The sequence below is a fragment of the Podarcis gaigeae genome (assembly GCF_964106915.1).
Source record: "Podarcis gaigeae genome assembly, chromosome: 5".
In the NCBI taxonomy this organism is placed as follows: domain Eukaryota; kingdom Metazoa; phylum Chordata; class Lepidosauria; order Squamata; family Lacertidae; genus Podarcis; species Podarcis gaigeae.
Genome location: NC_139681.1, coordinates 27,404,066 through 27,418,507, shown reverse-complemented (window position 1 = coordinate 27,418,507; position 14,442 = coordinate 27,404,066). Strand labels below are relative to the sequence as shown.

Here is a 14,442-nt window from a genome sequence, read left to right as displayed (position 1 = left end):
GTCCCTAGAGCACGGAGAGGAGGAGGTGGTGGGCTGGAGCCTGCACGCAGTGTGACTAGGAAAGAATTAGAAGGAAGGACTCGATCCTTTCCTTAACCCTCTGCTTGCCAGGAGGGCATGGGATTCCCTGCTCTTTGTTGAGTTTGAGCAAACGCAGCAACAGAAGCGGGTGGGCAGTAAGACCCTGAGGCAGAATGCAGGAAAGCAGCAGCTTCCGCCTTCCCTCCGCCCGCCCGATCTTATTTTTGCCTGATTTTTGCCTATTTTTGCCCCTGCGCTCCGGCGAGTCAGCTCCAGGGACCACACATTCGCTCAATAACACGCACAGACATTTCCCCTTACTTTTTAGGAGAAAAAAATCTGTGTGTTATAGAGCGAAATTTACGGTAATAATTTTCTTAAATTATTGGGGGGGCTCTGCCCCCCCAAACGAATTTTTGAGGGGGCTCGGGCCCCCTCCGGCCCCATGGAGTCGGCGCCTATGCTGGAGTTGGTCATGTGTGGTGGTCTTTGTGTTTTTTTCCTTATTTTAATTGCAATTTAAATTGGGAAGGAGACGTTAACACAAGTGTGTGGTTGTTTGTTTGCGTTGTAAGCCAGTTTGTATCCATTTCACCCCAAAAAAAGTTAAAATGTAGCAAAAACAAACACTATTGCAAAGGATTTCTGTAGAATAATAGCAATACACACAGACTTCTGTATAAGAAATCATACCGAGAGTCTAAAACTTGTTTATGTGATGACAACCACATTCTGTTTTAAATTTAAAATGGTTCTGTCATTTAACCTTAAAGTAAGGTCATTGTGTGTGGTGCATTTAGCATATTTTTTGCTGACTTGTTTTAGGTTGTGTTCTGTTTTTAAACCGAAAGCAACTCTCCACTGAGAACTAATTTTATGTGAACTTTAGTAGCTGGGAGTTGTAACAAAGAGAGGTTCGTTCCAATGGTTCACATTCTAAAATGATTCCTGGTAAATGATACATATTGGCCCAGTTAGCATGCAGTGCTAAACCATGGTTATCCTTATATGGAAGAGCTGGAACAAACCCCACACACAACTCAGACTCATTCACTTCACTCCCTTCCATCTCCTCTTCCCATGCTGACTTAAGAAGAGGACTGTGACATTCTTTACTCTCACTTTCACAGAATCCTGATTTACTGTTGCACAAGAACCAGAAACCGTGACTTATAACAACTTCTGGTTTGTTTCAAAGCAAAGCAAATTCAAACCAGAGGTTAGGAAGTGGATTTGTCAAGAGTTATAAACCACAATCTCTGGTTCATATGCAACAAGTCGGATTCAGTGAAAGTGAACATCATGTGACTTGCAGTTCCACACTCTGTGAGTTCATCTTCAAATAACTTTGAGGTGCTGAACAGCTTCCATTGATCTAGAAAACAGCAACACACAACACATTGCCTTCCAATTTTTTCCAGCATGGCATGCTGAAGTAGCAATTCTGTGCACAAAGGGAGTGTGCAGGTATATTTTGTTTTTATTGACTAGTCTGCTGCTGCAGTTTGACTGGTCCCCTGTGGTGTAGGAAATGAACAACAACCGGATTAGCAGGCATGGAAATAGAAACCTTTGATAGAAGTGAGAACCATGATCATTCCAAAAATATTCTCTACAGATTTATAACGCTGACAGCCATAGTTGAACAAATGTCAGGTATGTTAGTATTTGTCTTTAGATGTGGAAAAAATTGATTAAGCCTATTAGACACACACTGCAGGTTTTAACATTGCCATTTAATTCCTGGGATTAATCCAAAGGCTTTATAAGAGTGCTCTGTGGCATGCTCTCTAATGGAATCTGCATCCCTTTGCAGTAGCACAAGGGAACAATGTGTGCTATGCATTTACATTCCTACCATTCAGCCTGGCTGTAGAGCCATCAGTGTGCGTGATATGCCCAATGGATGTGCAGAACTCGAGCCAGGTATCTAAAATAGCTCCTCTCTGTGGACAATAACCTGTGGTCCTTCTCCAAGCCCACAACCTTAGTTCCCCCAGCTTCTAAACCAAGCTGTGCAATTCATTAAAGCACGTAGCTTGCACTTGCGGCTTCCAAAAGTGTAGTTGTGAAGGGCTGTCTGGATCAGAATTATGGAAGAGGACTGCTGCAGTCTCCGTACCGCCTGCCCAGTTGTAGATTGTGTAGATCACAGTGTAGGGGGGAAAGGTGAACACCACTTGTCATGATACCAATACTGATCCATCCCCACGTGCAAGTGTCCAGCCAAGGTTTCTGCTGTTAGTGTGGGTGGAGCAGGAAGGGGTCAGAGGTTGACCCAGCATCTGCACCTTGGCAGCACTGTGACCCAAGAAGTTGAAGCACCCTGCTTTTGGGGTGTTTCCTTTTCCCAGGAATCACCTGGCAAGGAGAGCTGGGAGCACCTATATACTGTTGCAGAAAAGAAGGGTCTTCCTTGATGCGGCTTCATAGTTCACTGGCAATCACTACAGTCCCTTCCTTCCCTCCTTCTGTGTGCCATCAGTTTCATGACCACATTTTTATTTCCCTCAGCACAGTTGGCAAATCTTTAGACATCTACTTGACAAGCAGATGCAGGCTTTTCAGCAGTCACTTTGAGTGAAAAACTGGTTCTTATTTGAGGTGTCTGGCAACGCTCGCAACATCGAGCAGAGGTTTGAGCCCTACCTGCCAGTGATATTCAAGAGGCTGTTGAGCTAGTGGGCTTTGGAGTAAATTCTTTTCACACTAGAGGAAGATTTGTGCTTGGTAGTAAAAATATGGAGCTGGTTTATGTTCTGGTTCTATCATGAACATTCAGTGTAGCTGAGATACAAGTTTCCATATATGTTTTTTTTTAAAATGCCAGTAATTTGTGAAAGCTACAATCCCATGATGTGATTGGAAGTCATGTGATACAGCATTGGTCTTCAACTGGTGCTTTGGAACGCACTACTGGCTTGATCTACGATGGATCACCATACTATATATGGTAAAAAATTAAAAATTGTCCCCAAGTTCAAATTTGGGTTACATGTAGGTCCTAGATCTGAAAACATTGAATACTACTGGGATACAGCAACCTTGCTAAAACTAAGCCTGTCTAGATCTGGTTGGTTGAATGGCAGATTTCCTGGGATCCCAGTGTACAAAGCCTTGATGGAATCTAAATGAAATAGATAAAATAGAGCAAGACTACTATTTGTTTTTGTTTCATTTTAGGAGTAAGATTCAGTAAGTATTTGGCATTATAGTCTCAAGCTCAATGGACTATATCTCTCAGTTTGTATGGGACCATTCAGCCTTGCAAAGGGAGGGGAGAGAGAGTGTTTGCGGCTTTCGAGGCTGGGTGAAATCAGATGGTGTGGGCTTACTTTTAAAGTTGTGGAGACATGGGGCTGCTTTTTCCTATTTTTTAACATAAAGGAAAAGCTTTGTCACCACTTCAAATGGCCTCTTGCTGCCCTCAGCAGCCTTATAGAATCCCTTTGAAATTTGTGACAGACTGACCACTGGGAACAAAGGTACATCATGGTCAATGGGGACACGCTTTTCCCGCCAAGAATGCTCCTTGGAAATCATGCTATTTTATGATGGAATATTCTTCCTCAGATTTCTGTAATTTCATTTTCTGCAGTGAATGGTACCAGAGCAGTTAATCATTAGGAAATCAGAATACAAAATCATTCAGATGGTAGTTTTAATGGAATTACATTCACATTTAGGCTGTTACTCTTCTATCGTGTACGACTGCTTCCTTTTTAAGGTGGGTGAGTTATTATTTTTTAATAGATGTGGTTTATGACAAGGGTAATTAAAGGCCATCTAAATATGTTTTCTTTATCATCCATTACTTTGATTACAATTATTTAGTCGTTGATGATTGAGATTATCTCCCCCCCATTATGCTTCTGCAGTGAAATGCTCATCTGAAACAGCAGTTTCAAGCTCTCTCTTTTTATCCACAATTTCTTTTTCCTAGCTAAGACGTGAGAAGATAGATCTTGAAAACACCCTAGAACAAGAACAAGAAGCACTAGTGAATCGTCTCTGGAAGAGAATGGATAAACTTGAGGCAGAAAAACGGTCTGTCATGGCTTTCTTTCTGCAGCTTCCCCCTCCCCCAATTGTGTGATAAAACTCGAATATCTCACAATACCTTTTAGAGAAAAGAAAGCTGTTTAAGTAGCAATATAGTAATTCAAATAGGAAAGCTACATTTTTTTGCATGCATTGATGCAAATAGTGTTTTATTGAAGATAAGAACCCTCTTCGGGCATCTGTCTGAACATACCAGGGTTAATTAAAATTACATAAGAGGTAGAACTATGCACACAAGCCTGCTCCCAGTGATTTGTGGCCTCCTCTCTGCCCTTAGCACTAAGTGTGTTTGAACTAAGTGCTCTTTGAAGCCTCTGCAGCCCCCATACTTGTGGACCTTGGGAGTGAGGCTTGCTTGCGCAGTCTGCCCCTCAACAAACTTTTAATGTTCACATGTTCAGGCAAATGCTTGAGACAGACTATAGAGAAGGTTGCTGAGTCATGCAGTAAGGAGCAGAGCGGGATGCTTGTTGGTGCTTATTCACCGGTAGTCATCCTCTGTGTCCTGTGACGAGCTTCGGCTTAATGTTACGAAACTCACTTGAAAACAAAAACATTACTATTCATGTAACAATCCTGACTAGTCTGGATCTTCATAGGAACTGACATTTTACAGCATTCGGTAGATTTCACAGAACTAGTCAAGTCTTTGAGGCTATGAATATTTGTGATGGTGCTGTTGTTAATCTAGCTAATGAAGAGGTTAGAGTGTGATCTCTCTTGGCCTTGTGACAGTTTATTTGATCTTTCAGATCACATTGGGCTGAAAATGCTTTTTTATGGCTTGGCATGTCATGTGTTCTTTTGCTCCAGTTTGCTTCAAATGTTGTTGTTTTTTAAGCATGGAGTTCTCACTGCTAGCTGTGTAGTCAAATTGTGGCCATCTGATTTATTGGATGGATTTTTTCTTAAAATACAAAATGAGCAAGAAATTCCTTTTTATATGAGTGATATGTAAAAGGGACTTTAAAAGAACATTTTGAATACATTAATGTTGACTTGTCCATTAAGAGCGCGTGAAGACACTAGGTGAATGAAAACGATAGTTTTCAAAGTGGTAACTTAAATAAAGTATTCATCTAGCCATGTTGTAATCTGATTATTTGAATTACCGTCACATGTATTGGGGAAAATTCAACTAATCCCCTAAATCCTACCACAGATTTCTGATCAGGTATGAAAGCGTTTTTTAAAAAATAAAATAAATAAAACAAAGCTTATAACCTGGCATAAGATACCACCTTAGCAAGTATTGACTACAAGACTGAAGGTATGGCTGGTAATTGCAATATATTTACCATCCATCATGTATCAGGAAATACGTTATTCAGATTTAGTGTCTGCCGTGTACTAAAACCAGGTGGCCTTGGGCATTTGCCGTCCTTGTCTTTCAGCTACAGACCTCCATTCTGCAATATGATGGTGATAACAATAATTAGATTAAGTATCAGAAGCACCTTGAACATTCTGAAACACTAGAAAAAAATTGATAGTGATGACTACTACATCAGTTGTAGCAGCGATGTGGACCCTGACATCTTAAATATATCATTAAAACTTCACTCTTCTCCCACCAGCTTTGTTGCATTTATAGGATCAATGCTTAGTATTTTTACTTTTTGCACAGAGCCAGAAAGAGGGGAATAAAAGTTCAGTCAGGTTTTTAAACCATTGTTAAAAGTAACCTATACTGAAATCTTTAAACCTATTAGAGATTCTGTAGAATTTGTCTGTGGCGTTCTCTATTGTCTATAAATGGAAGAATACTAAAATGTTCTGGCTTGTTTCCTTACATTTCTGTAAGGAAGTGTTAATACTGTATTTGCAGTTTGTTGAATTGGCAAAGCAAAGACTCCACATTAGGTAAAAGTATGGGCTGGCAAACCATGGTTTGCCATTAATTCCCCATTCCCTCAATGCTTTAGACCAGTGTTTCCCAACCTTGTGCCTCCAGATGTTTTTGGCCTACAACTCCCATCATCCCTAGCTAGCAAGACCAGTGGTCAGGGATGATGGGAGTTGTAGGCCAAAAACATCTGGAGGCACAAGGTTGGGAAACACTGCTTTAGACAACTCCCATGATCCCTGGTTGAAGTTGAATGGTTCACAGTGGCCCATGCAGTGAACAACACATCATGTTAATTTTTCAGGAAATGAGTTTCCCAGAAAGAATGCTGATAATTTCAAACCACCTTGCTGTTTATCTGTTGGTGTAATATTACAAAGAATTGAAGCAGAATGTACCAGTTGGCATGTTTGATGTCAGAAGATAAAATCTCATTTATCTTGATTTCAGAATTCTGCAGGAGAAATTAGACCAGCCTGTTTCTGCTCCTCCATCTCCAAGGGACATATCAATGGAGATAGACTCTCCAGAGAATATGATGCGGCATATCAGGTTTCTAAAGAATGAAGTAGAGAGGTTAAAGAAACAACTCAGAGCTGCACAGTTACAGCGTAAGTCTTGTTTGCCTTGGCTGTGTGGTCTTACTCATAATGCTGAGGTGTGCTTTTCATGAACTGTCTCCTTTTCAAGTTGAAATTAATAACTCAAGGACCAAGTCAAAAATACAGTAATTCGTTTGTAGTATGCTAAACCATTTCCTTTTGTTCCACTTGGGTAGCTGAACAAATTTTAGTTCTACAGATCCTTTGGGCAGAACTGAAACAATTTTGTAACAAAGTTACATGTGATCTTATATATTTGAATATCTTTGCTAAAATGCAATCATACTGCTTTGCTTTGCCTTCAGTAAATATACAGTAGACCGCTAGTTTGATTGCTATGCTATAGTGAAAACATATTGGACAGTATCCAGTGAAATATACACCCCATTTGCACCCTAAATCTGTTCTGGGGGTTCCCCAACCCTCTGGTGACAAGGAGAAACTCCATTGTTCAAGCAGAAATTCTTGTGCTGGTAGAAGCTCTTTAGTTGAACACCACCCTTAGGTTCTTCCAGAATCGGCCCTACCATTTTGCAACATGAGGCACCCTCAGTGCTGGGGGGGAGGGGTAGAAAGCAGCTTCCTCTTGAGTTATTTATTTGATTTCATTAATCACTTCCCATCAAATAGCTCAAAGGGATTTCATAATGAAAAGGTGGGGGAGGAATAATGGAAACAGTTTAAAACTATTTTATATATACTGTTCTAACAAAAACATTTCCATGTGTAAAAAGTTAAAACAATTTCAGCTGCCAGTCTGTTCAGAGTCATTAGGTGGAATGGGGTGTGCCCAGTTTTGTCCTTCAGCCAGCAAGCTGTTTAGGCCATCCTTGGGTCCTGCAACTGCCTAAGAGCGTAATCTAAGATCTCTGGTCATGCAACCCACATGCCTTTTGCGCTACATCATCATAGCCTTCAAGGAACTAGTGTGGACATCTTATGAAGAAACACTGTCGTGCATTTCATGTGCACACATGGTGACTAATAGTCCATAAATAACAATAAATAAGTGACCTGTTGTGTAGAACTGCTATTCCCACCCCACCCCACCCCCAGAACAACAGGCAGTTGATTGCTTTTGACAGAGCCTTGAATTTTATTTTGTATTGGCCTCATCCTTGTGATATCTGAATTTAAACAAATAGCTGTTTTTTAAAGTGAGATTTAACTGTGTGTGTCTATGGGTTTGGGGTTGTTTTTTTAAGGGTGATATCCATTGTTGGTCATAGTTGGAATAGACCTACTGAAATCAGTGGAGTTAAAGTATAGACTCTAAGTATGACTTTGTTGGATATCGCCCACTGAATCTAATATTCAGAAGAATGTTTTTATTATTATTACTCCCAATTTTGGTTTCTCATCTGCATTTTGTGAGGGGAACAGAGACTAAGCGTGCACGAATGAAGGCTTATATCAGTTTTATTGTGTTTAGAGATGGGATTGGGGCAGAGGCTAAAATCTGCCCAGGACCTTATCTCAGATTTAATATGAACAATAGTTTAATGTTCTTATTTCCTTTGGGTGGAGTGGGGAAGAACTGTGCAAACAGTTGCCAGTTCTCACTGCTCTTGGATGCCTGTGTAGTCATCTTGAAGAATGTGATACCCCTGTTTTGTCCTTTAATTCTTACTCTCATATTTTTAATTTAAAGTCTAATAAAGCACTTTGGAATAGCAGTGGATTTTTTTTTTCAGCTTTGCTTTCTGGGGAATAATGTTTTGAATAATATATTCTTACCATTTGGAGGAGAAAGTATGTTGCATACTGAGACCTTGTATGCAAGTTCAGAAAATTAATATTCTTCATCCCTTAATGGAGATGACATTAATCTCTCTGTACTTGTCGGTCTCTTCTATGCATTGCCTTTACTTTACTGTGCTCAAAAGTGGGAACAAGGGCTCTGAGTAATAGCTGTGTGCAAATGCTGGCCTGATTTATTGCCACGAGGGTGGATCTTGGTTTTGCTCTTCATCTTCTGAACATTCCGTTCTTGTCCTTGAGTGACCTGATGAACAAGTGAAGCTCTGCGCGCGTGGATGTGGTTGATTTATCATTGCATGTACCACCAAAAGCAATCATAAAAAGATCCTAACTAACAGAAGAGCTGCAAAAAGTACAGGAGGTCTTTGGAAGCTGCTGTAATTTCAGAATGGTCCAAATGATGTAGGAGAGATTTCTGTTGTACCCTTGACCTGTTTGTGAGCAGTTGATGGGCCACCATGAGAACAAACTGCCTTTGGCCTCAAGTGGCTTTTCTCAAGGTGTGAGACTGAGGAAGAGGGAAGCTCTCCCAAGTGAGAGCTGTGAGAATACACTTCTCTGTATGTGGATTGAAAATTAAAGATCTCATGGAGGGCTATATATACACAATTTTGTGCTTTATTATATTATTTTATTTCTCTTCTTCCTTTTCTCTTTCCTCTCCCTCCTTTATTTTTCTTTTTATGTTGTTATTTTGACTAGTGTTTTTATTTATCATATGTTGAAAATTAATAAAATGGATTTATAAGAACAAACTGTCATGGGCCTGACCAGTAGGGCTCTTCTTATCTCTGTCATCAAATTTCAGCTGGGACTTTTAATTCTATTTGAATGCCTTCTTGCATTTCCTTCCTGGCTCAGAAGCCTTTTCTCTGGGGTGCCTCCCCACAACATTGTTGCCCCATACCTCCTCTCAATGTGGCACGGGTCTTCTGATCTTGTTTCCACATCATGATACTCAGTCGTGAAACTTGCTGGGTGGGCCTTGGGCCATTCAGTGTATTTGAAGCTAACCTATAGCACAGTTGTTATTTTTTATTAAATTTGTATACCGCCCTTCATCCAAACATCCCAAGGCAGTTCACAACAGAAAAAAATAAAAAATGAGAATAGAAAAAACCAATAACCCCCCTCACTTTCAGTGAGTATACTTTGAGGACAACCAACTTTGGAGACAGCCCAGCCTATCCAGGATGCTGGTGGTCCCTCTTGCCTCCCCATAAGACACAGCAGCGTCACTAATATTGTTAGCAGTGAACCGCAATTGGGGGTTGGGGGGATGTTTATATGCTGGTGAGGATAATGAGTCAACAAATGCAAATAGATAAATCATGCCTTGTGAGCTTGGGGATTTCTGTAAGTGTGAAAGGGTTTCCAGGTTTTAAATTATCCTTTTAAAAGGGTAATACATTTTAAATGACGTCTCAATCCAAACAGTTCTTCTCATTAATGTAGTAATGGCAAACCACTGCTGTCCAGCAGGCAGCAGTCTCTCCAAAATTAAAGCTTCTGGCTGAATGCCTGGTTCTAATTTCATCACTTCTTCAAAGTGGAGAGTCTTTCTGTACTGCTGCTTGAAAATGGAGCAACAGATCTAGTTCAGACTAGCATTTTAACTCAGAATGGGAAGCCTGTGGCTCTCCAGATGTTGTGGTACTCCATTAGACCAAGCTAGTATGGCCAGTGGTCAGCGATGGTGGGAGTTGCAGTCCATAACATCTGGACAGGTTCCTATCGTTGACCTAACCCATTATTTAATGCTTGCAAATAAGCCTGCATGACCAAAAAGACAAAACACTTCCATTTTCGCTTTACAATAAACTCTGCATCTCTGCTACGTATGAACTTGTCAAATGGGGGTCAGATTGGATCAAATCAATCCACATTCTCATCACTTGGCAAAGGCAAGATCTGAACTCCAAACATCTACCTGTATTTTACTATGCCTCCAGAACAAAATGTGAGTTTAATAATAAAAAGGCTGATCAGATTTTTGATTCTTCAGATTCAGAGAAGATGGCACAATATTTGGAGGAAGAACGCCACATGAGAGAAGAGAACTTAAGGCTCCAAAGAAAATTACAGAGAGAGATGGAGCGAAGAGAAGCCTTGTGCAGACAGCTGTCAGAAAGTGAATCGAGTTTGGAAATGGATGATGAGAGGTTTGTGTTGCCCGTATATTTAGGTGCTGCAGTAAGAAATCAAAAGCAGTCTAAAAACCAGGTTTCTAAAAATGGTACTGCCATAAAAATGGCATCCTTTGTCAAGTTTCCCCCCTCTATCATGTATTGGACACTATCCCTTATGTCCCATATTATTACACTGTGCATTTCCCTCCACGTCAGCCGACCTGGTGGAGCTGGGGAGGGAAGAAACACAGCATAATGATACTGGGAGAGGAGGTAAGTTGTAATTAGCTGTAGGGGGGAGCATTGTGAAACAAGTCTGATGTTTTGGGCAGCTGTCCAGTCTAGGGATAACTTAGTAAATGATATATATAAAATCAAAGTAACAGTTGAGCCATTCAGGCCAGAGCATAACAAGATTTGAGCTTCTAAAAACTGACCACTCTTCTCAGTTACTTTTGAGTAGTGACTTCATGGTCCACCTCCTGGCAACCAGGTCATTTGTGAATTAAGCTAGTCTGTGTTGAGGACTGCCGAAAGGAAGGAGCACACACTAGATCTGTTATGGCTGGCACTTGGTCAGATAAATCCAAGTCCCTTCTGCATTTGGTCACTGCACTGGCTTCAACTGATACGCATAAATTTGCTTATGAACAATTCTCGGAAAGAAAGCAAACACACATAAGCACACTGCGGTAGAGCTTTCCTTGCTTTGTCATTGAAGGGAGGCCTTGCCTTTCTGGAAATGTTGCTTGCCACCATTAGTTCTTGCGTCGGTACTTTTGTAAAATAAATGACTACTTTAAAAACCTTTTAAAACTAGTTGGTCACCAACCTAGATGGCTTTATTTAGAAGAGGATTAGAGAAACACATTTAGGATTAGGCTATCCATGGCTACTAGCCCCGATGGCTATGCTCCACCTCCACGGTCAGAGATAATAAAACTTTCCAGTTGCTGGAAACCATAGGAAGGGAGTGTACTCCTGCGTTCAGATCACGTTAGTTCACCAATGATTTAACTAAACATTGCAGCCTTGCTAACTACTGATGCTGCTCTAGTATCTTCCAGTATTTGTCTCATGGTACACAGGACATATGCTGGAGGGGAACCTAAAAATAAAACTTAAGCAATAGTTCTTGGAAAGAGGAAACTCATCCGTGTTTATCTCTTAAATTAGATATTTTAATGAGATGTCTGCACAAGGATTAAGACCACGCACTGTGTCCAGTCCAATTCCATATACACCTTCACCAAGTTCTAGCAGACCTATATCACCTGGTAAATATATGCACCGCTTTCTTCTTTATTTTTAAATGTATTGTGATAATATTTATATTTATCTAATCTTTCTTTTTACAAAAGCATTCAGCGGAAACTTGTGATGTGTCCTGAATTCTGTCAGAGCTTTTGTGTGTAACTAGCCAGTAAATGGGATTGAAGCATTTTTAATGCATGGACGTATTGGAATGCATACTTTTTTACTAAATTTGTTTGTAAGTTTTGCCCTTTTTTCTTCTTTTTAAATAACCCTTCAGTGTAGCTTAGGAAGCCCAGCTGTTGGTGGTGAGAAGCAGATGTACAGGACCCAACTGTGTGACAAATATGGTGCTAAGTGCTTGGAATGGGGCAGGCTAGAAATTAAAATAACTCAATCATATCTTGCTTTGTCAATTCCACTAAGCATAATAATTGTGCAAACAGGTGTTCAAAGGCAGTTTGCTCAGGTTAGGAGATAATGCCTGTTGCTTTCTTTTTTATAAGGTGCTGGGTGTTTTGGTATCTGAGCACACTAGCATTTGTAAACCTACACCATCTCGCTTTCATTATTTTAGGTCTCTCGTATGCAAGTCACACAGTTGGCTTTACTCCCCCAACTCCACACACCAGAGCCGGCGTGTCTTATTATAACAACCCAGGCCTTCATGTGCAGCATATGGGACCATCCCATGGTATTACAGTGAGTATTTAAGAACTGAACATCATATCTCTTACACATTTTTTGAGGGGAGGGGGAATATACATTCTATGCTGGTTCCATTTAAGTGTCTTCAACCAGACCACCATTCATTCCATGCTTCCCTTTTTGCACTAGATAAAACATTTAGATTTTTGCTCCAGTACAGTGGTGCCTCGCAAGACGAAATTAATTCGTTCCGCGAATTTTTTCGTCTAGTGAATTTTTCGTCTTGCGAAGCACGAAATCCCATAGGAATGCATTGAAAATCAATTAATGCGTTCCTATGGTCAAAAAAAGTCCAAACAAAGCCAAATTTGGTACAACAAGAGTTTATTAAGTGCTCTTTAAAGTCACACACACTGTAAAGAGCATTTCAAAATTCAAACCCAGAATTTTAAAAAAAAACAGCAGAGTGGCCCAATGGTCACAGAAAATCATAAAAATGCACGGGGGGAAAAAAACAAGCTTCCAGATTCTTGCAAACCCCTCCCCAACTGTTCTCCCAGCCACCCAGCACACAGAAATTCAAATCCAGATTTTTTTAAAAAAAAACAGCAGAGTGCCCCAATGATCACAGAAAATCATAAAAATGCACGGAAAAAACCACAAGCTTCCAGATTCTTGCAAACCCCTCCCCAACTGTTCCCCCAGCCACCCAGCACACAGAAATTCAAATCCAGATTTTTTAAAAAACAACAACAGCAGAGTGCCCCAATGGTCACAGAAAATCATAAAAATGCAGAAAAAAAACAAGCTTCGAGATTCTTGCAAACCCCTCCCCAACACCAAGTCCTTGAATTCCAAACACCCCAACCCAAAATCCAACCCCCCCCAAAAAAGTTTTAAAAGCTTAACTTACCAAATGGCTGCAAAAGAAGTTTTGGAAAAGCTTCAAAAATCACCAAAGTCTTTAAAAACCTCAAAAAAGGCTACTATGTACGCTGCGTTCTATGAGTTGCTCCTTGAAGTCAAGTCGCAACTGTATTAACGGTGTTAAGAAAAAGGAAACAAACTTGCAAGACGTTTTCGTCTTGCGAAGCAAGCCCATAGGGAAATTCGTCTTGCGAAGCAGCTCATAAAACGGAAAACCCTTTCGTCTAGCGAGTTTTCCGTCTTGCAAGGCATTTGTCTTGCGGGGCACCACTGTATAAAGAATAGTGCATGCCTTCCTCCCTCACCTCCAAAATCAGTAATGACTGTGACCTATAGATGGCTGTGTTGCTGCAAGATAGTGTGGCTCAGACTTGGGGGCAGGATAGTTTCACCTACGACCTCCCTCCCTCCATCAGTGCCTTTCATGCACCAGTTCAGCTGCTATGGTTTCCTATAGCATTCAATTTATTAACTGCTTTCTACTTAAATAAAAAGTTTTTTAAAAAAGAAGAGGAGGAATAGTACCAGGAGCAGCAAGTGTTAGAAATGAAAGTGGTGGAAGAAAGAAGCTTGGCTACATTGAGGATCAGAGCAGTGATACGATGAAAGTCCTTCCTGCTCCCAAAGAGAGAAATGCTGCTTTTCACATCTTTCACCACCTTGACAGATGAATCATCCCATATTTTTCCAGGATTAGGTGTTCTTGTAGATATCCTACATATACTGCCATTCAGTCATTGTGTACTTTCACCCATTTTCTGCCAAATAGACTAGAAAGATTAGACCTCTTTGTTAAGACCGCCAGCTGTCTGAGTGTATTCTGGTATGAAAAGCCAGAAAGCCTGGGAGCTGGCCCAACATACTTACTTATTGGCTCTGAGTCTGCAAGGCCCACCAATGCGCAGTCTTTCTTCTAATAAAAACCTGGGAACCCCACTTTGTATTGGGTTCCTCAACAAGCAAATCGTCCACCCCTTGCAGTTCTTTCCATTTTGGACAATAGTTTTCAAGCTTTTGATTCCATTCTTAGTTCCATTCTGTTTCCTCAGTTTTCCTAGAAAACATTTCGTAGACTCATAGTATTATAGAGTTGGGAGGGACCCCAAGGGTCATCTAGCCCAGCCCTCCACAATGCAATTGTGGAGCGATGATGATAATGATGATTCACTGCTCAGCCACAAGGGGAGAAGAG

General features: G+C 40.6%; 1 protein-coding gene across 1 annotated transcript in view; it reads left to right on the top strand.

Annotated features, from left to right (window-relative positions):
• The window catches only part of CCDC6 (coiled-coil domain containing 6), a gene marked incomplete at its 5' end in the record, with an annotated part of 38,971 nt that overhangs the window by 22,401 nt on the left and 2,128 nt on the right, over positions 1 to 14,442 (top strand). Inside the window, 5 exons of the mRNA XM_083740481.1 lie at positions 3,965 to 4,068; positions 6,380 to 6,540; positions 10,298 to 10,454; positions 11,598 to 11,698; positions 12,253 to 12,377. Coding sequence (XP_083596607.1) covers positions 3,965 to 4,068; positions 6,380 to 6,540; positions 10,298 to 10,454; positions 11,598 to 11,698; positions 12,253 to 12,377 — 648 coding nt within the window. The remainder of the gene's footprint in view (positions 1 to 3,964; positions 4,069 to 6,379; positions 6,541 to 10,297; positions 10,455 to 11,597; positions 11,699 to 12,252; positions 12,378 to 14,442) is intronic.